We start from the raw sequence: 23,135 nt of genomic DNA on the forward strand, positions 1-23,135 counted from the left end.
TCGTGGCTCCCTATATTTAATGCAAGGGACGAGATATTACGCGGTTCTCTACGCCGAGGTTTGAATCCAGAAGTGAAAGGAAGCAGTGGAAACCGGTCGTCAAAGATCGGCAAATGCCATGCGTCAGTGGAAAGTGAGGACAAGCACAGGCCACCGCGTTCCAATCAAAACAATGCTTTCAAGAGACGAAGGGGAAATCACAGGAGAATCATGGTCAAGAGGGTTATTTGAAATAGTTCATGCGTGTCTCGTATTTGGTCAGTGCACTGCCACTGCCTAAGTAATGTACACCTTGTAAAAAGCAAATCCCAGTGGCGAATAACTCCATGCCGTAACCGTGAAGACCCAATCCCATACCATTATGTTCCATTCAAATGCCCCCACGCGATCAACATTCCAAGTTCAGCGCGCCACAAGGGCCGGTGAACAAGGCCGAGAAGATTACATGCCAAGGTATCGAAAAGATTCAGACGCGCCCAGAAATCTACGATCGCTCTCCGCGAAGACGACGACTGATTGATGTTAGTTGATGCCATACAAGAGTGTGCGCGAAGGGCATGACTTACGCAAGCTGGATGTCCTTGGATTGAATGGTGACACGCTTGGCGTGGATAGCGCAAAGGTTGGTATCCTCAAAGAGGGAGACGAGGTAAGCCTCAACGGACTCCTGAAGAGCACCGATGGCGGAAGATTGGAATCGGAGGTCAGACTTGAAGTCCTGGGCGATTTCACGGACGAGACGTTGGAAGGGGAGCTTTCGGATCAGGAGCTCTGTGGACTTCTGGTAACGACGGATCTCACGAAGAGCGACGGTTCCTGTGAAAATGTTAGAAGGGTGGATGAGATGACGCGACGCGATGTCGAGACTGACCTGGCTTGTATCTGTGGGGCTTCTTGACACCTCCGGTGGATGGTGCAGACTTGCGAGCAGCCTTGGAAGCAAGTTGCTTACGAGGGGCCTTGCCTCCAGTGGATTTACTGTTGTACGTTAGCTTTGGATCGATGGACATGTTGTGCTGGAGGGGTCGAGACGCGTCGAAGTTGAGGCTGAAACGCAGCAACGACCACGGTCGCAATCTTCGACGACGACGATCACGACGGCGCGATGAGGTGCATGATGATGAGGAATAAATGCTTACCGGGCGGTTTGCTTGGTACGAGCCATTGTTGATGATGATTCAAGATGTTTTGATGGAAAAGGGTTTATTGAGTGTGGTTGAGTGGTGGGTTGTCGATGATGTTGTTGAGTGGATGGAGAAGGGAAAGTCTGAGAAGTGGGAGGATGGATTATTTGTAGTGCAGAAGACGCTAACGAGTGATCTGGTTGTGATTGCGCTAGTGGGGGGATGCGCTTTCCGACTTGCAAATCCAGCGACTTTTGGAGCTCGCAACTTCAAAGCTCTTGCCGACCAATCAGCAACCAGCATTTGACTTGCATGTTTGGCTAAGCGAAGAAAGAGAACATCAACATGAAGGATTGATTGTATGACAGCTTTGAAGGCAGCAGCATTTCTTTTATGACTCATTAATTCTATAGATTCTCGTAGTCGATTGTTCATTAATTCGTTCCATATCATTCTACAAGTGACGATAACTCTATGTCTGTATCTTGTTTGGACAATGAAACTTTGCTTTCCCCAGATTGCATCAAGCGCAGGCAGTGCACCCCACCGAAAACTCGCCACTCCCCTCGACCAATCAGCAAGCCCCGCGTTTGTTGTGGTCGCTTCCCTCCCTTCGGGACTAGCGCCAGCCCTTAGCTCGTGATTGCAGAAGCAGCGAACGCGCCTCGCTCAGTCAAATAGCCTCATCCCCTCCATCGTTCTTACAACTCCCAATCCACCAACATCCATTCATCATCTCCACCACTTCTCGACATCATCACGTCGAACCCCAAACACACATCTCCCATCTCTAACAACTCTTCATCATGACTGGACGTGAGTATTCCCTCTACTTCCCTTCTCATTGCTGCCCTCCCGCCCCTCCATCTCGACTTCGGTCGCGTCTTCCACCCCCATAACACTGTACTGACGCGTCTTCTCTACAGGCGGAAAAGGTGGCAAGGGTCTCGGGAAGGGTGGAGCCAAGCGTCACCGCAAGATTCTTCGTGACAACATCCAGGGTATCACAAAGCCTGCGATCCGTCGTCTCGCGCGCCGTGGTGGTGTCAAGCGTATCTCAGCTAGTAAGTTCCACGCCCGCTCTCTTCACGCGTTCCCACAGTCTCTAACACGTCCAAACAGTGATCTACGAAGAGACCCGTGGTGTTCTCAAGACCTTCCTTGAGGGTGTCATTCGCGATGCAGTCACATACACAGAACACGCCAAGCGTAAGACCGTCACATCTCTCGACGTTGTTTACGCCCTGAAGCGACAAGGCCGCACTCTGTACGGTTTCGGTGGTTAGATTGGGTTGGGTTTTCATGGTTCTTCGATGTCTCTTATGAATTTCTTCCATGGCTTGGGGGCTGGAAGACGGGTGCTTTGGGATGGGTTTCACTTGCTGATTACGGTGTTTATTGTATCATACGGAATATGGGGGGTTTACGGCATGGTTGATAGTGCCCATGAGATAATCAATCCACCAAACATGATGATTTGAACATACTGCTCCCTTGTTGCTCGAATTTGCCTGTGAACATTGCTCCAACCTTGACGCGTCTCTTGTTTTGGTCGGCATTTCCTAGTTCGGTGACCTTGTTAGTTCCAGTGCTGACGAGTTCCAAACACCTGTCCGTGGTGGTCAGGGGTGGCAGTTGCTGAACGCTGGTCTTGCTTGTAGGAGGGAAGGAATTCTTCTCTATTCATCGCCACCTGTTCGTAGAAAGGATCAGTCACATTCTTTCAAGCCAGCCGTTCTGCATACCTAGTTTGTCGGCGATCTCGCAGGTGCCTAGAATCCAGCGAAAGTATCCCTGTATCGTATTTCCTGTCGCTCGAATACCTCTTTCCTGCTTAAACCTTATGTAATAAAGATAATTCAAAAAGTATGTTAATCAGTGCGTGTCCCCATCCTCACCCCCAGCCTGGGGGGTGGGGGATGGGGGATGAAGAAGGCAGGGGAGAGGGGGAGAGAAAGAAATCAATCTATTTAAAGTCTGTGATCCAGGCCTTAGCACCCATGCGCAGACGTGGCTACTTCTTTGGCCCTTCCCCCTACATGACGCCTGCTTCCTTGATTATTTATCCAGTTGTACTATGGATTCCACGTAGCTTTCAATTGAACTCTTCCTTCCTCGATAGTCTATGGAGAGCCTAGGCAGAGGAAACGCCCGATTAATTCATCGGTCTTGTGAAGTTTCTTATCATTTGTGACTTATGACTTGAGGGCACTTCCCTTCGCCAGGTAAAACTAGCTTCCCTTACCTGATCTTTCAGTGATGGCAGATATCCGTTCACGCTGATATTCATAGCATTACAATTCTAAACTGCTGTCTTTACTCACCTAGGGGTTTCAATTAGGCATTTAGGGATAATACTTGGTTTCACTTGAAACTTCCTTTAGGTATAATAAGTTATACATGGAAGTCCACCGGAATCAAAGGATAAAATAGCAAACTCTTAGAATCTATAAAAGCCATCACAAATTTGGATTATGCTAATAGAATATTAAGCTCTAATATATATTCAGACTTTACATATTATGGTTTCTAGCTTTCTGGTAAGAAACATGGCAGTTTTAGAAAGGAGTTAGTATATATTTAAAGCAAATATCTTATATTTTTTCATATAAAATAGATATAAATTAATATATAGCCCGAGCAAAAATGTATTAACGGTACTAATAAAAATTGAATTTATATGTGTTGTTTTTGAAAATTACTTACAATTATTCTCATAGCCCGGCTAATAACAAGAAGGAGAGAAGAGGAGGGTTTGGATTATTTCAAGTATAGAAACGAATATAGAAGCCTTAGAATCATTAATATATATCGAGTACTACCAATAGAAGATATCTAGTTAACGTGATTCCAAATAATTGTGCTCTATGGGTTAGAAGCCGTATGGAAACTTAATATATACCGGCCCTTCTCCTTGGATATTGCAAGAATGTAAATATGACTTGGTAAAGAAACGAATGAAGGCATTAAAGTTCCCGACTAATCATTTCTCCCAGGAGACATTTACAATAGTCTAATGAGCAGCCACATCTGAAGATTAGAACTCGGCGGATAAAGCAAGCCTCAAGGGCCTTGGTTAAAGATGGGTGTATCGGGATACCTATGACAAAATATACTCACCAATATGCCGTACCGAAACTCCACCGGATCCTCAATCATAGGTGTTCTCCGATGGGATCTTTGGGGAAAGCTATCAAATTTCCGCAACCGCATCCCTATGCAGATACACGTTAGATGAGGCCGAGAGTAAACGAACCCGTTTGAACCAGCAACGAGTTTTTTTCAGTATGAACTTAGACCAGAGAGGTACAAGAAAAGGGGAAACTACGCATGCGACCTGGTAACAAAGAAATAATTCAGGAGAAGTAACTGGACATAATGGTAATATTGGAATGATATGCCAAATTGACTTTACATAACTAGGAACATAATAAGGAAGCTTTTCACCACCCATTTTCCCTCACCCACAAACGCCAGGATTATCACACGCCCTAACTCCCTAATATACTTCATCAGACATTAACCTCATCGCCTTTTCTAGTCGGGACCTGGGTCAACACATCGAAAGCACCAGTGCCGACCTTACTCATCCTCCCAATAACAATCCTGGAACTTGGACTTGAAAGATCGTCCCAATCACCATCAGTGACAGCATCAGCTAGGAAGCCTACTGTTGTTTCGAAGCTCATCTTCATGAACGGACTGACACTGCCCCTCAACCCACTCCTGTTGAAAGGACTAAATCCTCCTCCTCTAGTCATGAAATCGGCGATCAAATTCAGATGCCTATGATCAACACTAATTCCGTGACCTCCGAAAACACCCGACAGTTCCTGAATAATGGCTGCACGACAGGCCTCCACGCCATAGTTCCTGAGCATGGCCGCAATATCGTTGGTGGAGATGGTGTTGGGGTTTATGAGATCAGGGTAGCTCTGCATTGCCTTGAGATTGACACCTGTCGTGTGCACAACTGGAACCTTGACAGTTTTGCCAGTTGCTAAATCCTGAACCTGTTCATCGGGAACGTAGGTACAAGAACCGATGTCTGCAATCTGTTGAATGAGAGACTGGCGCAACGCATCTTCGACGATGGAAAGCATGAGGACTTTCGGAACGTTCGCATCGAACTCGAGAGTAAGGTTGCACCACTCTCCAGAAGCTTCGTCAAAACTGAAGCGGACAATGTCGTTACAATTCTTCATGACCCGAGCCTCCCTTTCTCCTGCCACGCTCCCACGGCGCTTGGCCGTTATTTTACTCGAGGAGTCATCTTCGTCATCGCTACCAGGTTCGCGGGGACTGCCGCCAATTCCTTCATCTTCCATTTCTTCCACGTCTTCTTCCGGCTCTGCCTCCTTCTGCATCTGTGCTTGCACCCTGTCGTCATCCTCATCATTTGCGGCATAGCTCACGGCCTCCGCGCGGTTGGCCCTCTGCTTGTCGTTAGTAGCGTCGTCATCTCCATCATCATCATCGTCCTCGTCGCCAGCTTCCCTTTCAACAGATGCTCGAGCCTCTTCGATCGTCCCAACCGACTTTCCAATCTCTGGTACTGCAGCGCTGCTAACAGATGTTTTTGCCACCTTCTCTCCTTTCTTCAGGCCAAGTGCTTTCCGTGTGAGAGCTTGCAGTCGCGGTGCAAATTTCTTTTCCAGAGTATGGAGAACATCGGGGATACCGATTGCATATGTTTCGGTATACTCATTGGAGGGGAACAGTTTGATGGCAATGTCATAGACTTTTGCTTCAGAGTAGGCAACCCCCTTGCCAATGCGCTCGTTGACTGTGGCTTCGTCCAAGACTTCGGCGAGTGACAGAACACTGATGCTCTTTGCGAACTTCTCGCCACCCTCGGGTGTTATTTCTTCATTGAGTCGCAATGTCATTGATGGCGTCGAAATATTTGCACTGGCGGTCATTACAATCTCTCGTAGACGGGGGATACCCAGGGTGACGTTTTTGGTCGAATGCCCAGCCAGATGGAAAGTGTTGAGTGTCATTTGTGTCGATGGCTCTCCAACAGATTGGCCAGCTACGATCCCGACTGCCTCACCTGGATCAACAACAGACTTCAAGTACTTTGCAACCAGGACTGGTTCCAAAGCCTTGCGAATACCAACACCTTTGGGGTGTGCCTTATCCTTAACCATTCCGTCTGGGTTGGTTTCAAGATAGACTCTGAGGGAATTGAAAAACTTCTCTGATGTGGCATATCCATACTTTCCAGGGTTGAACGACGAAAGCACAGGATCCGGGCCATTGGGATCATTAGCCTTCGCATATTTGAGTGCCTTCTTCATCTTCTTCAGTATGATATCCTTCTTCTCAAATATCGTGTCGTATTTCTGCTCACCATAGCTGAGCTGCGAAAGCTCGGATATGAGGTTTTCGAGGAGAAATTTGAAGTTCGTCAGATGCATCTGTTTGGTTACGTCGAGACCATCCTCGCCGTACAAAAATTGCACCAAGGAGCCATCAGAATCCCTGACTGAGGTGTCATATTCAACCTTTAATCCTTCCATGCCCTTGATAAGACATCTCTGTAGGTAACCAGATCTTGAAGTCTTGACGGCAGTATCAATCAAACCTTCTCTTCCAGCCATAGCATGGAAATAATACTCCTGGGGGCGGATGCCCGTCAAGAAACGGTTCACGATATAGCCACCAGCTCGAATATTGGTCTCGAAAGGTCGGAAGCATGGTAAAGACTTTCCACTAACCATAAGAGGTACCCTACGACCTTCCAAAACTTGTTGGCCAAGATTACAGGAAATGAGATTGGCATTGACAGCGCTTCCCTTCGCACCAGAGACCGTCATGTTCTGCATTTGGTTTTTTGGGAACTGCTTTACGAGGCCGAGAGGAAGGCATGCGAGGGTGATTTCTGAAGATAGGTCTCCAGACCGTTTGTTCATCATCACATCAAGGCCAGCTTGCTTCTTGTCGTCCCTCAGTACATCCTCCAATCGACTCATCAACTCCGAGTCTGTATCCGACGGGTTCTGGTCAGACAAGGTGACGTACTTGGCTGCCACATCTAGACCAAGATTCTGAGCCCCTTTCAATTTCTCCTTCCGGTTTTCCTCGCCCTTAGGGGTAAGACGTAGATCATCCATGCCACAGGTAAAGGCTCTCATATGCAAGAACTTAGTGAGTAGCCGACCAAGTATACTAAGCATCTTTCCAGCCGCGGTCGGTCCGTACACTTCATGAATGGAGTGGATGAAACCACCACCGGTAGGCCCAATTTGCGCCTTGTCGAGAATTCCTGTGACGAACTCTCCTCCGTTGAAACGTACCATGCCTTCTTCTTCGGCATTTGTACCCCATCGATCACCTGGAACTGAGGATTTGCTTGTAAGTACCAAAGGAGCACAATTAACAGGCTTGATATTCTTCAGAATCGTGGTAATGACCTGCTTTCCGGTCCAACGTGGGGATGGCTTAATGATAGCAGGTGGAACAGTTTCTATTCGGTCTCCAACGATATGGCCGCTTTCAGGTCGCAGGCAGTTATATATCAATTGTTGATATGTTGCACGATCAAAAAATGTGTCCCGACTGCACATCCATACAGATACTGAGATATGGTCTTGAATGAGACCCCTCAGTGGTTTTCCTGATGTTGCTACAAGATATTGATGATCGGTATCTGCGATTTGCAACGCTTCCGCACGTGCAATTTCTGTTTGGGGAAAATGCATGTTCATCTCATCTCCATCGAAATCGGCGTTGTACGTATTACAGTTAGCGTAGTGCATACGAATTGTTTTCTCGCCAGGTAAGACTCTTGCACGGTGGCCCATGATGGAAGGTTTATGTAGAGTTGGTTGACGATTCATCAGTACCACGTCGCCATTCGTGAGATGTCGATGGACCTTCTTATTGCGAGCTCCGTTGGCACTATTGTTTGAGGAGGCAAGTAGCTGATTAGCCAAAGCTAGTCGCTCATCCTGACTTTTCGACCGCAAATTGATAACTTGACCATTTTCGTTCTCAATAGCTGCGGCGCCAGGCCATTTTTCGACGCCATTTATCACAGCTTGCTGCATATCCTTGAAATTGTGACTCGTAACAGGCTCGGGATATGTCAATTTCTTCGCAAAGACAGGTGGGACACCGATTTCATTCGTCTCGATATTTGGGTCTGGGGAGATGACACTGCGTGCAGCGAAATTGACACGCTTTCCCATCATGTTCTTCCTGAACAGCCCTTCTTTCTTCTCTAGTTTCTGCTTGATGCCGTCTTCGTTCTTCTTGCCTGCCGCACCCTGGATAGGATTGCGGTCCCGGTCAATGAGAGAATTCACGGCATCTTGAAGCTTACACCAAGCTTCTTGGAGGTCATACCAATCTCTTTTTCGCAGCGATGAGTTGTCGGAGGCTCTTTCCGGATTCGCAATGTCCTTGTGGATTTGTGCAATGGTTTCGCAGCCTTTCAGAATCAACTTGTAGAGAGAGTTTTGTTGCGCCTCTGCCACTTCCCCATCTCCAGTGCGTGCTTCTGGACGATATTTGTTTGGCGGTACCAGCAGAGTTTGTATGAAGAACATATCGGCTGTCACTTTGGTAGCCTTCTTCGCAGCCGAACGAGAGTCATATACCAGGGACAATATCTCTTGATCTTTCTCGAATAACAGTGTCAGCTGAGCCTTGACCTCCAGGGGGTTGACATATCGCTGCGCTGCTGCAGCAACTTTGGGTTTCGAGCTTGAATTGACCTTGGGCGTGGGATCACCCATAACTACATCTCCGTCCACATCAAGATCATCCCCCTCTCCCTCGTCATCATTCGACGATAAATCAATGTCGGCAATCCCCTCGTCAACGTCGCCATCGGGTTTGTCGTCCTTCGCCCGTTGTAGAATTTGTACTGGATTCACGGCGCGGAAGCTTCCTGCTGACATCTTAGTCTTGTCATGAGTAGTCAGAGCCTTCTCGAAAATCTTGACGAAGCGGTCCTTTCTATAAGTGGGTGATATGCCACCACAATTCGAGCAAGTTTTGCTAGAAGTGATTTGCTTCAGGAAGGCCTTGACAACAACTCGACGGGCATCAGCCACGCCTTCGTTTTTCTCCCGCTGCCATTCCCACGGGGCTCCTTTCGCTGCTTTGATTGCTTTTTTTACGAAGGCATTTCTGCGCCGAATGACATTGTCGATGGACGATTCCGCATCCTCTTCACTATTGCTGTCTCCACCATCCTTATTCTGGGGCGACATTTCGATATTTTCGACTTCTTCAGCTGCGCCTAGTAGTCCATGCTGTATTAATCGAAGTTTGCAAAGATAGCGGTTGACTTCCTTCCGCGACATTCGAAGGAGATGACAGTATGTGCACTTCGCTCGGAGTAGCCTGAGGAGTTGAATCATGAATGTTGGGTGGTATACAGGAGCGGGAAGATTGATGTGGCCTACATGGCCTGGGCAGGCGGGGGATTTCAAGTTACAAGTTGTGCAGCTGTCCATGAGTTAGTTAAATGTCCATATCAATATCATGATTAAGCTCACATATTATCTCCCCACGAACCGAGAGCTGGGTCGTACAGTCCACCGGGAATGGGGTGCAAAAGGGTGTCGAATGTAACAGCATTTTCTATCTTCTTTACAGAGAGAGCTTTGATCTCTTGCGCGGTGAGAAATCCAAAGTCGACGCTGCCAATGGCCGATGGAACTGGCTGAGAGATATTCATATTGACCAGGACCAACACTAAAGCAAGCAGAGGAGTGCCGTGCAATAGGACCAGAGGCTGCTGTTCAAGGGAGCTTCAGCTTTTCGAGATGGCGGGCGGGATGATTTTGACGATTAGAAAGAAAAAAACTTAGATCACGTGTGCCAGGATAACGATAAGAAATTTAAGCCAGCCCAGCCTACCTCTTCCAAACACCACACACCACCCACCATCACCACCACAACCAATCGCCTTCGCTGCCCTTACGAAACCACATTCCTTTATCCTACCACAACTTTGCGACAAGGGCTAACTTGCCATCATGGACCGAGGCAAGGCATCGCCCATCCTAGCCCCTCGTCATGACTCCTCAAGTCGCGTCGACAAGCCCCAATCCGCGGCTGAGAAGCTGGCCTCTTTGAAAGCTCGAGTCGCCGCTGCCGTGGGCAGTAGCAAGGCAAAGAGTAATACGGGGCTGAATGTCCCTCAGCACCCCATCCTGGCTAGGGGAGGTCTAAATGTCGACCTTCATCCCGCGCTGCAAGACCTGGGGCAATTCAAACCATCCAAAACTGTTGCGCCGAAGTTTGCAACTAGCATTGGTAATGCTCGCCCACAACCAGAGAAGCCTGCTCCGAAGAGCAAGAAGCAACTCGACCTGTCTGGACCTTCGGCGGAGGAAACACGGAACAACCCATACTTTGATATGAGCTTGGGAGGGCAAACAGCGACTTTGAAGAATCGCCATTCGAGGCAGCTGATTTTCAACCAAAAGGGCAAATACATCCAACAGGCAAATGCGTTACGAAGACAGGCGGCTTTGGAGGCTATGAAAAAGCGCATTGCGGAGTCATCACGGAAGATCGGTATCGACGAAGATCTGGATACGGAAAAGAACTTCCTTGTTGAAGCGCCCCCCGACATCGAATGGTGGGATGAAGGTCTGGTGGAAGCTAAAAACTATGACAGTATTGACAACCCAAAAAGTCTCAAGATTGAACCCCCCGACTCCATTATTACCGAATACATCCAACATCCCGTCCTCCTCGAACCTCCCCAGGAAAAGAATATGCCTGCTCCGAAGCCCATGTTCTTAACCGCAAAGGAACAAGCCAAATTACGACGACAACGAAGAATGGCAGAGTTAAAAGAGCAGCAAGCCAAAATCCGGCTGGGCCTTGAGCCGGCACCGCCGCCAAAAGTCAAAAAGGGGAATCTTATGCGGGTATTGGGTGAAGAAGCCGTCAAGGACCCAACGGCAGTCGAAGCACGTGTGAACAGGGAGATCGCAGCTCGCCACCAGACACACGTTGAGATGAATGAGGAACGAAAATTGACCAAGGAACAACGCCACGAGAAACTTGCGGTAAATCAAGAAAAAGACGCTGCGAAGGGTATTCGCCTGATGGTTTTTAAAATTGACAATCTATCGAATGGTAGCCATCGATTTAAGATTGCGAAGAATGCAGAGCAGTTTGCTCTGACAGGGATCTGTGTGATGCACCCGCGATTCAACTTAGTGATTGTCGAGGGCGGCGAGTACAGTATACGGCAATACCGCAAGCTTATGCTTCAGCGTATTGACTGGACCGAGAATTCGCCTACACGAATTAAGGAAGGCACGAAGGCCGAAGCGTTGCAAGATTGGCTGAAGGCCGAGGACGAGAAAGGAGAGCTCAAGGATATGTCTCTGAACAAGTGTGTATTGGTCTTTGAAGGAGAGGAAAAGGCAAGAGCGTTCAGAAAATGGGGAAGCAAGGTCTGCGAGACGGATAGTGCTGCTAGGGAAGCTTTGCAGAGATCAAAGATGGAGAATTTTTGGACGGTGGCGAAGAACCTGCCGAAGTAAAATGGGCGATGAAGGGCGGTTTGAAAGCAAAGAGCTGTGCATAAGCATTATGAAACGAAATACCAATATTCACAACAATGGAATGCCTTATTAATATCTTACATTTCAAATTATTTTGCTACAATTTCGCTGAGGAGCCGCTTAGATGCCCAATTTACTTGTTGTCCAGTTCCATCATACCGGCTTCCAATTCATCATCGTTAAATCCATATTCATCATCTCTCGCCACAGCAGCCTCATTGCCATTTCTCGTATTCTCCATCTGAACATCCCCCGTGTCAGCACCATTTCTCTGTGCCTCGGTTAAAGCCCGGATAGTCTCGTCCTCCTGCTTCTCCTTGAACCTCTCTAAATCCGCAATACTCCACGTACTGATCCCCTCTTGATCGCTTGCCTTGAATGGCTGGGCCATACCTCTCAAGAACTTCTTTGCAGACCCTACAGCCATATCTGTACTGAGATTGATCTCGCTATCTAGTAGCGCCTGATTGATCCACTTCGGCAGCTGGCTTCGCTTCTTCAGGAACCGCCTATCTGCCAAAACCATGATGCCGTAGTCATCCTTCCCTCTCAGGACACGACCCAGACATTGGGCTGCATGTCTCATCGCGTCAAAAGATAAGAAATCGTTCTCTCGGATCCGGTACGTTTCTCTCAAGAACTCGAGACGAGCCTTCAATATCCTGGATTCGGTGTATTGGAATGGTACGCCTATACAGAGCACAGTCCGCCCATATTGGTGGTCGAAATCGATACCCTCACTGACCTTTCCTCTTGCGACACATAGCAAGATTGCGCCACGCCCATTGCAGCATGCTGTACGATAAGTCTCGAGAGCCAAAGATGTCTCTTGTGCATCAGGCGTCTCGACCAGGATGAGCTTGTATTTCCATACTTCGTCCAAAATACCCATACCCTGCCACATGCTAATGATGGACTCCATGTATAGATATGAAGGGAAGAACACAACCATGCCGTCTGGTGTCAACTTCGAGAACTCGGTAAGCAGATTGCCGTAGTTGCGGACGACTGATGGTTCATTCCGGACTTGGAATCCGGAAGAGATGGCGACTTGGTCTGAGCCTCGGGTGACGATCATCGGTAAGAAGGAACGTCGAGCAAGGGTCATACTATATGATTCTTGAACAACCGTTTCAAACCCAAGCATCTTTGGGTACATTTCTAGCGGCGAGATGGTTCCGGATGTGATGATGACAGAGCTGAAGCGGTCGAAGACGGGCTTAATGGCGATGGCGGCATCTAAACATGTGAAATGGAGGACGGGGTTCGGCACTTCAGCCGTATCTGATTCGTAGGGCTCGAGAATAAGTAGAAACCCTTTCTCATATGTTGCTACTAGGGTTGCAAAAGTTGCAACTTCTTGAAGGGGTTGATAGTCTTCGATGTTTGTCAATTCCAGTGTTCGGACCAGAGATGTTAACCGCTCTGCACAAAACCTCAAAGGCTTCTTCTCTATGAAGGTGTATTCTTTAAGATGTGCAAGAAATGAAGGAGGTGTCTCAGAAATGACTTGACGGACTTTCATTCGAGTCTAATGTGATGTTAGAGATGCGCCTAAAGCGGATTGGGATTCATTGTATAGTACCTTTAGATATTCGACGAAACGCTTTAGAAATGCAACAAAGTGCTCTGCTCTCCGGATATTGCCGGGAACAGCCTCTTTGAGAAGGTCGTCTGGAAGAGCTAAAAGGATATTAATACAGAAAGCTTGCAAAAACCAAGTTATTCTGACCTGGATTTGACATGAAGGCATCCTCCTCACGAGCTTCATCAGCATCCCTCAACCCCTCCACAAGCTTTGCATATTCATTTTTGAGCTTGTCTGCATCGCTATCTCTCATTTCCAAGATCTTGTTCTCCAAATTCTGTGCTCCTCGGGTTGCTTTACGTAAGGAATCCTCTGTGATGTCAGTGCTAAGTGATTCTATACACACATTGTCTATGTTATGTGCTTCGTCGAACACGACTATGCAGTCATTAGAAAGTTCCTTTGATACCCTTTCCGCAATTTTAGGATCGAGGAGGTAATGGTACGAATAAATGATAACGTTGCAGAATGACATCTTTCTAAGTGTCAACAGAAGTCATGTGGGAGCTGAACAGAACTTACCATTCGCCTAGACGTAAAGTATGGGCATTGTTTATGCTCTTCACCATATCTCATAATCCCATCTAGTGTCCAGACCCCATTTGGAACAAGATTGTGAGGTTCTAAAAGGTCGAGGTTCTAGTATTGTTAGTGAGTAATATCATGATGGAAAAGAGCAAATACATCATGGTAAATGCACACGGGCACATCTTCCCCTCTCTCCTTCTTCTCTTTCACAAAACCAGCTGTCAAGCTACGGCATCGAGCATCGACTACTGCACCGCTCTTCTCTCGTTTTACTGAGGGATGAAGACACAGGTTCTTTCGACTCGTCAGACCAAGGCCTCGAAAGTCTTCTTTGTGCCCGAGCTGTTCCTCCCGATACTTCATTAAGGCCTTCAATTCTGCCAAAGCCTTTTCGATCTCAGACATGGTACCTTTGGGCTGTCAGAGAAGCGAGCCTTCGGGATGCAAGTAGGGTCACCCACGAGAGCAATATATTAGCTTCCGGTGTTCTGGGTAGTACTGTTGATATGCGACGATCAGGGACAAGAGAGACACAGTCTTTCCTGTCCCAGAAGGCATCTCCAAGACGCAGTGCCCCCCTTCATCGAGCGTTTCTGTGATGTTTTATGAGCAAGGGCTCCATGAGTTGCCGGGCTGGAACTCACTCTTGAGATCACACATGTAGCTTTAATTTCACAGAATGTTAACGAGGCCTCATACAAGAGGAAGGATTAGTGACATACGCATATTGTTCTGCGAAGAAAGGTTAGCATCTGGGTCGCATTTGAGTCTCTGCATGCCTAGCTGACCTGGATATATCCTTGGGTAAGGGAACAAGACGGGTAAATCACTAGAGTGGTCAACATCAGCTCTGCTTTGCGTTCAGGCGAGCGACCAAGATAGATACACACTCGATATTGAACCTCATGTTGACAGATGCAGATGCAGGCCAGGAGAGACTGAGATTGAGACTGAGACTGCTGTTGCTCTTGAATTCTTGTGACCGTGACCGTGACCAGGCTCAGGCTCCAAGGCTTGAATTGATGTGTGGCTGTTGCTGTGTGGCGTCGCCTTGTTAGACCTTGGACCAGAAGTTTTAGTGTTAATCATGCAAGGCTAGGGTACTAAAATCAAGGCTACCAAGGCACGTGCACGGTCTCTTCAAATTATGACTTCGCTCCGGCTCATATTTCGAGTTTTATCTTTTCAACTCATTCATCCTACTGCTTGCTATTTTCAGACAATCTCACTTCTCCAAAGGTACTAGACGTAGCTCAAACTCGAATAATACTGGGCTCTAATCTGCAGCTCTGAATCCTGGAGCGTGTCATTCGCTAAAGATGAAGCTGGCTCTTCAGCAAATTAGATATTGGGGCAATATTTCAAGAAGAGACTTATAATCTATTATTATTCATATGCCTCATTTCTTCTGATCTGTGGAAGTCTCCAGGTAACAATAACAATAGAGGCAAGAGCATGCAACGGATATAGTCAGTTGAACAAAACCATCAATTCCAACACAGGCAGGCAGCCTTGTTCTGGATGGAACCTGGTGGAGCGTTTGTGTGACCAAACGGGATGACGAACGAAACTCGCAACCTCCATCGACATCCTCAACTTCAACCACGGACTAGCATTTTCAACTTTCCGACCATTAATAATCGCATCGGAAATATGGCGTCGAATAATGCTCAGTGCCGCATTCGCATTGAACCAAGTTCAGATATCAAAGAGGAACAAATGGCGTCTGAAGAGGGCCTCGTCTTCGTACAGCCTGATCACGCGGACTCGGAAACGTCAGCGTCAGCAAACCTACCTTTGCTCGAGCACACCAACGGCAACGAGATCAATACCGAGACACGTTTGAAATGGGTCAAAGAGGTCACCGAAGCTTTCCTGGGAGCCTCAAAAGCCGTTCGATCAGCCAGAGTTCGCGACTTCGATCTCATCCTGAAACGTGACAGTTCAATCGACATCCTCGTTAACGACTCATCAGATACCACGGACGAAAAGGCCCAGCTTAGGACATATCCAGCTCGGTATCAAATTCCTAAGTCGGTCATTGACAAGATTAGTCCTATTGAAGAACAGATTAAGCGCACCGAATTATTTGCGCTGGGTTGCATTCTCTATGAACTCATTTCTGGCAACACGCTCTTTGCTGAGTTGGACGATGAGACAATTCGGACTCGTTACGCTAAAGGGGAGTTTCCGGATGACGTGTGGGAATTGTCAAGGGCCGTGAGGATTCTAGCTTGCTGGTGTCCGGATATCGCGAAGCAATTGCTTGGAGCTCGTGGGAATGGTAAATTCCTTCGTTGTTAATTGTTCTCGTTGCACCTAGAGCTGCCTCCACGTCACTACTTCCCTACTTCTCTCGACCTTTCCCCTCATGATCCCTCTTTTCATAATCCGTCACGCACTATGTTTCTTCTCGAGCTAACGTTCCACTAGACAACATCCGCGAGAAATTCGTCAAATATGTTCAGAAGCACCCCATCCTCTTTGGCTTCCAAGTACTCGGAGGTGTAGCATCTATAGCTTCTCTCGCAGCATTGCCCGTTCTAGGTGCTATTGGATTCGGAGCTCTGGGACCAACTGCGGGTTCCGCGGCAGCAGGTTGGCAGGCCAGCGTGGGTCTCATTGAAGCCGGAAGCCTGTTTGCTTGGTGTCAGAGTGCAGCCATGGGTGGTGCAGCTGTGGGTGGAATCTTGGCGACTGGATTGGGAGGTGCTGGGGTTGCTATTGGGGCAAGTGTAGCGGGTGCGTTGGATGTAGCTGCTGGGGAAAAGCAGATGCCGGATTTGAAAGAGAGATTCTTGACGGCTTGGAAGCTGCAGACTGTAGATGACACGGCGAAGGAGGAGATTGTGGTAGTGGAAGTTGATAGGAAAGAGGAAGTGAAGGAAGCTACGAAAGTGGATGTGAAGACGAAGATACCTCGCATTCTGAGGTTGTAGTCGAGATGATTGGCGGGGTTCTTCTTTCATTTCGTAATAAGACTTGACGATGAGTTGAATATCCTTTCATGAGCAGTTTCACTATTATGTCCAGTCGACAGATCATTACTGTATGTTGGATTTGCAGCCATGTGTTGTACATCAGTGTTAGTCGCTTGCGCATGCATGCCGTCGACGCCCACGCATCAGGCGTCTGAGTATTCGACCAACTTCAACGAACAGAATGCGTTACCAGTACAGCTTACTAGTGCCAAGCCCCGAGATTCAATTCCGAAGTCTGTACAAAACGCAGGCTGAAATTCCACGAGGGTGGGGCCCGCCCCCTTTCGGTAAGCGAGCCCTTGGTCGTTCCTGGAATATCAGAATACTTTTTGACATCCTCCTTGGAGACTGTTGAATCTTGTGGTTTCTATTTGGGGTTTGGGACCGAAGTCTCCAGTATGCTCGGGTCTGTCGTGCCAGTAAGAAAGTCCGAGTTGGAATTGCAAGCAGATTGCCTTCGAGGTCTAATGTCTCTTGATCGGAGCGAAATATATACTACATAATACAAGTGCGGTTACAGTTACAAAATCCTTCACTGCATAAAGTTTCCATCATTCAACAAGTCCTGCCAATAAGCATCATCCATCCAATCAATCATCTGATCGCCATTAAGCAAGCCATCCAACGCCAACGAATTCGTCTGTTCCTGCGAAGTGTCCTGTGCCGTTTCCGCCGCCATCCTAGCCTCATACACCCCTCTAATCTTCTTCATAGCATTCGCGCACCCGGTCGGAAAGGAGTGCCTGCAGGGCTCTGGCTGGCTCTGGTCGATTATTCTCCCAACATGTTCAAAGTTGTTTATCATGCGATCAAAGTAATCGCGAGGGTTGATTGTCTTGCGAACATAAGTGAGGTCCCAGCCAGGCTCGTCGACCATGGAAAGCTTGAAGATGGTCGCCATTGATTGGCCGAGGTTTGCGAGGTCTATGGATGTCAAGGTATAGTAGACCGAGAGGGGTTGGGTGAGGAATAGATCTAAGAGGGCTTTTGACGATGTTAGGCATGAATGGAGCATGTCTAACCGATGCGGTTCGTCTTTTACGAAGCCAACGGCAACGGGGGATTGTTGGAGGGCGGGTTCAAAAAGGAAAATTTCGGTGCTGTGATAGTTCATGATGAGGAACGCTGTTCAAGGAGGGTTAGGAAATGGGTATAAGTGGGTGCATGAAAGGCTATACTGACGGTTCTGTCGAAGTTGCGGGGAGAAAGACATCCATAGACTGTGCAATCCGGTTCGCATAGTCCTTGTATACATCCAAGCTGGGGTCTTGATGGAGTCTTGAGTTTTGTTCAAGATGTTCTTGTAAAATGATTCGGCCATAGTCTGCAGCCTTGCCATAGCGACAAGGAGAAGATCGGATTCGCACGCGGCTGTTTCTTCTAGCACCCTGCAATTATAATCCATGTATGGCGAATATTGCAAGCCGTCCGTCTTCTTTACATATAAAGCAACACTGGATAGACTTAGCCATGAAATAAATATTTGTGGCAAAATACAAAGACTTACACTGAAGTTAAGATATAGCAGCTGATATAGGCCCTGCGTTCATCTAAAGTTCGCTTTGCTTCTTTTGGATTGATCTCGACAACGTTTCTGGAGGGATCGACTAACTACATACATACCAAGATTAAGAGTTAGTAGAATTCAAAAAATAATTCCTGAGTTCTTAGATGTATCTCAATCGGCAGTTCTCCGCACGCAGCTGAGAAATCAACAGTTACGACACACTCATGGCAGGATGCACCGTTATGAGAAAGATACACATACCCCTTCTGGGCCTTCAATACTAGCAACGGGACGGTTAATACCGAGGTCGAATATCAATGCGAAAGAAAGCTGAAACATAGCCGTAGACTGTGCCTGGGGTACTGTTGGTGAATACAAGTACGACCTTCTAAAAGTAAGTCGAAATAATCAGGGAATAGCAGCAAATATAACGAAGGGCCTTTTAAGGTCATGGCATTAGGAGTAGGTCTGGCTCACCAGGCGTTATAAGTAACCAGTGATTGAAGCATATCCAGGCTCCTATCTCCTTTTAGAATCAAGGCCCCAGCAATATCCATTGATAACTGTTTTGCCATCTCAATCTGTTGCATACGTTTTCGATTCGAGGCCACCAGCATGATGGCTCGATGCAGAAAAGGTTTCTGTGCACGTAACTCGGACGATGTAGTGTGGGGTGGGAGGATGATGAAGGGGAAACGAATGGCAAATTGCTCCTTGTACACACGTAGCAAGTCTTCCTCATCCTGTATCGTGTTGTAAATAAGCGGCACGTAACCTGTGGAAGGCTGTGGTGCTGGTCTAGATGGCATATTCGGAATACATCCAGACCCCCCAAGCATAGATGAAACATCGTGGACCGGCAGTTGGCTTTGCGTCGGTGTGGCCCAGCTTCCCCGGTTCGGAATAGGGGCTTCGAGATTGTACAGAGAAGCTGGAGGAATATGACTATCGGACGGTGTGGATTGAATAGACTGATCCGAGTTTTGAGCCGGGGACACCTCATCTGACTTAACCGTAGCACTATGTGCAGCGGCAAGCAGATTGACGAGACTTTCGATCTTTTCTTCCAATTGAGCCGTATTTCTGGTTCAGTCAGTCAATAGGTTATGACATAAGTTATGTTGTGAAACATTATGATATCTTGTATGCCATTCAATCTGGTAACGGTAGCTTGTTCTGTTTATTGCCTTCAAAGAACTCCGATCAAACACTGGGGAGACACTGCTTTTGAAAAGCATTAATTCGGAAATTATACTCACGTGGCGGTAGTAGGGGACCTCCTTTTCCGAGCACTTCTTGGCAGAACTGCACATTCTTTTTTTAAACGGAAACATCTTTATTTGCATTAATAACTATCACAATTCTTATACTCACGAGGCTGCGTACCTTGAGCATTGATTTCCAGTACCATTACCTTGTGGGTTGCACTTTGCCTTGGCTCTAGCACAGTTTTGGCAGGCCCGATTAGTCGTCGGAGTCGAACTCGTCGGTGAAGCCGCAGGAAACACCATCATCAAGACCAAAATTCCCCGTAAATACACAAACGGGAACAGGAAAAATGGAATGTCCGTCGTGTCGTGGACATTGTTGTCTTTTGAGAGACATAAGACCGGAGTAGGAGATTACGAAACCCCGTTTTCCCGTCCCACCACGTGTCTAGAATTGGCCCCACCCGGATTCCTTAAAATCCACCACCAGTGCTGAAAGTTGTCTGAAGGTCTACGCACATTTTGAATTAAAGATAATCCTTGGAGTAGATGGTTGATGTCAAGGCTTTCCATCTATGTGTTTCATAATCATAAAAGATGTTGACTAACGCCGTGCGCGTAAAGGTAGCCCCTTACGAATGGTTCGCATTTTGGTCTGCTAACACTGAGGTGTGAGTTCCTTCATATATTTGGATTGGGAACTATGCTCCTGAATCCACCGAAGTCACACATTTGCTGCGGCCCTCTCGAGAACGTCAACAACCTGAGTTCGAAATGCTTGTTGGAGCTTCAAATCCTCTTTAGTGTCATCTACGACGCCAAAGTCACCGCTCAGACATTTCAACACAACCTGTTTATATCTCTCTCCCATTCTTGCTCCCAATCTTCGCATTGTCTGCTTTTGGAGTTGCGCCTGGATCACGTAGGGGTCTCGTGCGTGCTTGAACTGATTCTTCTCCAAGGTGATCGCTGCTTCCCAGAGCCCGATTTCTAGTAAGACTACACCAAGTGCGTAAATATCATGTATCTTATTGAACATCATACCGGGCTGGCCTTGACGGACTGGATGGCGGTAGATGTCCCGGGCAAGGCAAACATCCGTGACCCCTAGAGAGAAGTCTGCTTCTGGGCGACTGTATTCGAACCCAAGGACCCAGGGCTGTGAGTAATCAATACTCGAGGATGAGACTTTCTTGCAATCTTTATCCTTCTCTGGTGGGAAGAACAGAATATTTTCACTACGAAAACTTTCATGCACCTGGTCTTGTTAGCTAGATGTTTTGCTCTTCAAGTCTTCATACACATACCCATTTTACCATTTGTAGCTGTGCGATGCATCTTGCAAGACCGAATGCTAATTGGAACTTATCCCCAAGTTCTGGTTTATCCGTTCCATCAAGCAATCGGCGCAAGCTCACAGGCTCTGTGGTGAAATTGGTAGGAATCTCAAATGCAAATGCAATGCGCCGTGCGGCTGGAACATATTTCCAGCCGACACATCTAGGAATACAGAACACCCGTTCTTTGGGATGTTGGAGCAACTTTGCCAGGCCATCTACTCGATCCCTAGTTCGTAAGTCTATCTCCGTAGAGGAACCATGTCGATGCTCATCGTAAGACCGGTTCTCCTGGAGATATCTCATGCCATTCAGCTGGATTAAACCAAAACGTTCTTCCACGGGTTTCGAGGCATTTATCGCATCAATCCATTCTTGCTCGGCCAACTCCACTGTGCCACCAATTGCTTGAGCATCGCCCGCAGCAATTTGAAGAGTGGCGTCCACGTTGAAACCTAAGTCAATAGAATACTGGTCATTCTTTAGCCGCTCAAGATGCTGGACGTCTAGTCCTATAGACGTTGCTAAACTCCACAGCTTTATATTCTCGTGGATTCGACTGTTCAAATCCGTGAAGTTGCTGAGCACCTCTTCGGTTCTTTTCTTGTCACGCAAGGACCATCTAAGAACCAGCATGGAAGACTTGGGAAACGTCTTGAGCAAATTAAGAGTACTAGAGCTCTTCTGGGCCGTGGACATATCGGATATCGAACTCTGAGGGGATGGGCTCCTAACGCTCATCCCACTTGTGCCATATCGCCTATATAGGAGTTCATACCCCTCATGCAGGATGCTCACCAAGCGACCCAAGAAGATTTTGATTTGGTCTTGGACATCTTCGTCGAATTGCTCGAAGAGCGCTCTGCCGCCGTATATTGGGGAGCTTTCGAAAAGTAAATGTCTTAGCTGCCGTGAGCGATTGTTCTCATCCTTGAGCTTGTCGTAAAGGGCATCTGTATCCTAAGCAAAGCAAAGCGCAAATTAGTAAACATTATGTGTAGGTAGCTGGGCTCCGAGATATCGGATGAGAACAAACAGTGCCAGCTTTTGTGAGACATGGAGAGACATTGAGGGTCGAGGAAGGCGGCTCACATCATCAAACGTCTTTGCATCCGCGATAAGCTGGCAAGTTCTTTCGCCCAGCTTCAAGAGCTGATCAAATATCGCGATAGTTAATCCTGCGATGGATAGTGGATCGAGCATCTTTCCGTTCCGCAAGAGAACGCTCTGCCTCTGCCTTCCAAACCAAGAAAGTCGCTCTGCAGACAGGCTGTCAAGATAGCGACTACGGCGCGAACTTCTCTGGGGTTACAAGACCGCCACTGAAATCAGGTGCAGTACCACCGCGGACCCCAATGTGCGGCTGAGGTTGTCCAGACTCCAGAGTGGCCACCACAAGCCTAGCGTCTCCATGGCGAGAACGTGCAAAGAGGCAAGCAGCCTCGATTCTCGAGATGGCTTGCTCATGGTATTTGTGTTTTTGTTGATGTGTGCATCCACATCGAGACATGGCGTCCCTTGAGGGTGTTTCTCTTGAGGTAAATACCTACGTTTCTTTTCAGCGCTACTCCGCAGATCAAGGTCCCGGCCCGCAGCGGTCCAGCCCGAACCCACCCCCTCTCCCAACGCGTACTGTACTGTAATTGTACTGTACATTATGGTAGCTAACTACATTTCTCTGCTAAGTTCACTGCTGGGTTCACTGCTGGAGATCGAACCCTCCTCTCCAGCGTAGGAGGCTTCTCGCAACCAAATAAACGTCAGATCAGATCTCTACAGGAGCTTTTAGGAACTATCCGACCTCTGGGTCTCGAGTTCGTCCAGGGGCATACCCTCCAAGAGCAAAAATGGCTCGGCGAGGGAGTGTCCTACAAGGTCTTCAAATGCCTCCAGAGGTCGACCGGTAAGGTTGTTGCTGTAAAGCAGATAAAACTGCCGTCAGCCTCAAGCCAAGAAGCCTTTGACAGGCAGGTTGCGTGTGTCTTGCGTGATATCGAGGTACCGGTCTTGCTTAATCATGTGGCATCAGAGTTATGCTAATTCTCTGGCTCCAGGTAATGTCTCATAGCCCTTTGGCTGGGCATGAGAATGTGTTGAATATTCTTGGCTATGGTTGGAACTTCAGAGGAAGCGGGTCCATCCCTTTCCTGGTCACTGAGTATGCATCAAGTGGTACCCTACGGGACTATTTACGGCGCTACAACCTACCCTCCAGGGATAGACTCTTGATGTGTGTCAACGTTGCTCGGGGGCTTCATGAACTCCATCTTTGTGGCATGGCCCATGGTGACTTGAAGCTCGATAATGTTCTCGTGACA

At 47.7% G+C, this 23,135-nt stretch overlaps 7 protein-coding genes across 7 annotated transcripts; 3 read left to right on the forward strand and 4 right to left on the reverse strand.

Annotated features, from left to right (window-relative positions):
* Positions 1–484: 484 nt before the first annotated feature.
* On the reverse strand, positions 485–1,010 carry HHT1 (histone H3; the record flags this gene model as incomplete). Its single annotated transcript, XM_031148563.1, has 3 exons — positions 485–512; positions 567–816; positions 872–1,010. The coding sequence occupies 3 exons, from the start codon at positions 1,008–1,010 to the stop codon at positions 485–487; spliced, it is 417 nt and encodes a 138-aa protein (XP_031006316.1).
* A 920-nt stretch (positions 1,011–1,930) lies between these two features.
* Positions 1,931–2,410, forward strand: hH4-1_0 (Histone H4; the record flags this gene model as incomplete). Its single annotated transcript, XM_031148564.1, has 3 exons — positions 1,931–1,940; positions 2,051–2,188; positions 2,247–2,410. 3 exons carry the CDS (start codon positions 1,931–1,933, stop codon positions 2,408–2,410), a joined length of 312 nt encoding a protein of 103 aa, XP_031006315.1.
* Positions 2,411–4,636: 2,226 nt separating this feature from the next.
* On the reverse strand, positions 4,637–9,819 carry rpa1 (DNA-directed RNA polymerase I subunit; the record flags this gene model as incomplete). The annotated part of the gene is made up of 2 exons (XM_031148565.1): positions 4,637–9,587; positions 9,638–9,819. 2 exons carry the CDS (start codon positions 9,817–9,819, stop codon positions 4,637–4,639), a joined length of 5,133 nt encoding a protein of 1,710 aa, XP_031006314.1.
* A 301-nt stretch (positions 9,820–10,120) lies between these two features.
* On the forward strand, positions 10,121–11,647 carry prp3 (U4/U5/U6 small nuclear ribonucleoprotein; the record flags this gene model as incomplete). The annotated part of the gene is made up of 1 exon (XM_031148566.1): positions 10,121–11,647. The coding sequence occupies one exon, from the start codon at positions 10,121–10,123 to the stop codon at positions 11,645–11,647; it is 1,527 nt and encodes a 508-aa protein (XP_031006313.1).
* A 154-nt stretch (positions 11,648–11,801) lies between these two features.
* Positions 11,802–14,691, reverse strand: rad15 (General transcription and DNA repair factor IIH helicase subunit; the record flags this gene model as incomplete). The annotated part of the gene is made up of 9 exons (XM_031148567.1): positions 11,802–13,199; positions 13,254–13,351; positions 13,401–13,731; positions 13,779–13,895; positions 13,941–14,194; positions 14,246–14,377; positions 14,429–14,448; positions 14,503–14,613; positions 14,675–14,691. The coding sequence occupies 9 exons, from the start codon at positions 14,689–14,691 to the stop codon at positions 11,802–11,804; spliced, it is 2,478 nt and encodes an 825-aa protein (XP_031006312.1).
* A 746-nt stretch (positions 14,692–15,437) lies between these two features.
* On the forward strand, positions 15,438–16,723 carry LHYA1_G003599 (uncharacterized protein; the record flags this gene model as incomplete). Its single annotated transcript, XM_031148568.1, has 2 exons — positions 15,438–16,068; positions 16,218–16,723. 2 exons carry the CDS (start codon positions 15,438–15,440, stop codon positions 16,721–16,723), a joined length of 1,137 nt encoding a protein of 378 aa, XP_031006311.1.
* A 574-nt stretch (positions 16,724–17,297) lies between these two features.
* On the reverse strand, positions 17,298–19,585 carry WAR1_2 (Transcriptional regulator; the record flags this gene model as incomplete). The annotated part of the gene is made up of 6 exons (XM_031148569.1): positions 17,298–17,890; positions 17,948–18,219; positions 18,273–18,376; positions 18,534–18,657; positions 18,750–19,330; positions 19,532–19,585. 6 exons carry the CDS (start codon positions 19,583–19,585, stop codon positions 17,298–17,300), a joined length of 1,728 nt encoding a protein of 575 aa, XP_031006292.1.
* Positions 19,586–23,135: the final 3,550 nt, after the last annotated feature.

Source organism: Lachnellula hyalina (genome assembly GCF_007821495.1).
Source record: "Lachnellula hyalina strain CBS 185.66 chromosome Unknown contig00047, whole genome shotgun sequence".
NCBI classification, from domain to species: Eukaryota; Fungi; Ascomycota; class Leotiomycetes; order Helotiales; family Lachnaceae; genus Lachnellula; species Lachnellula hyalina.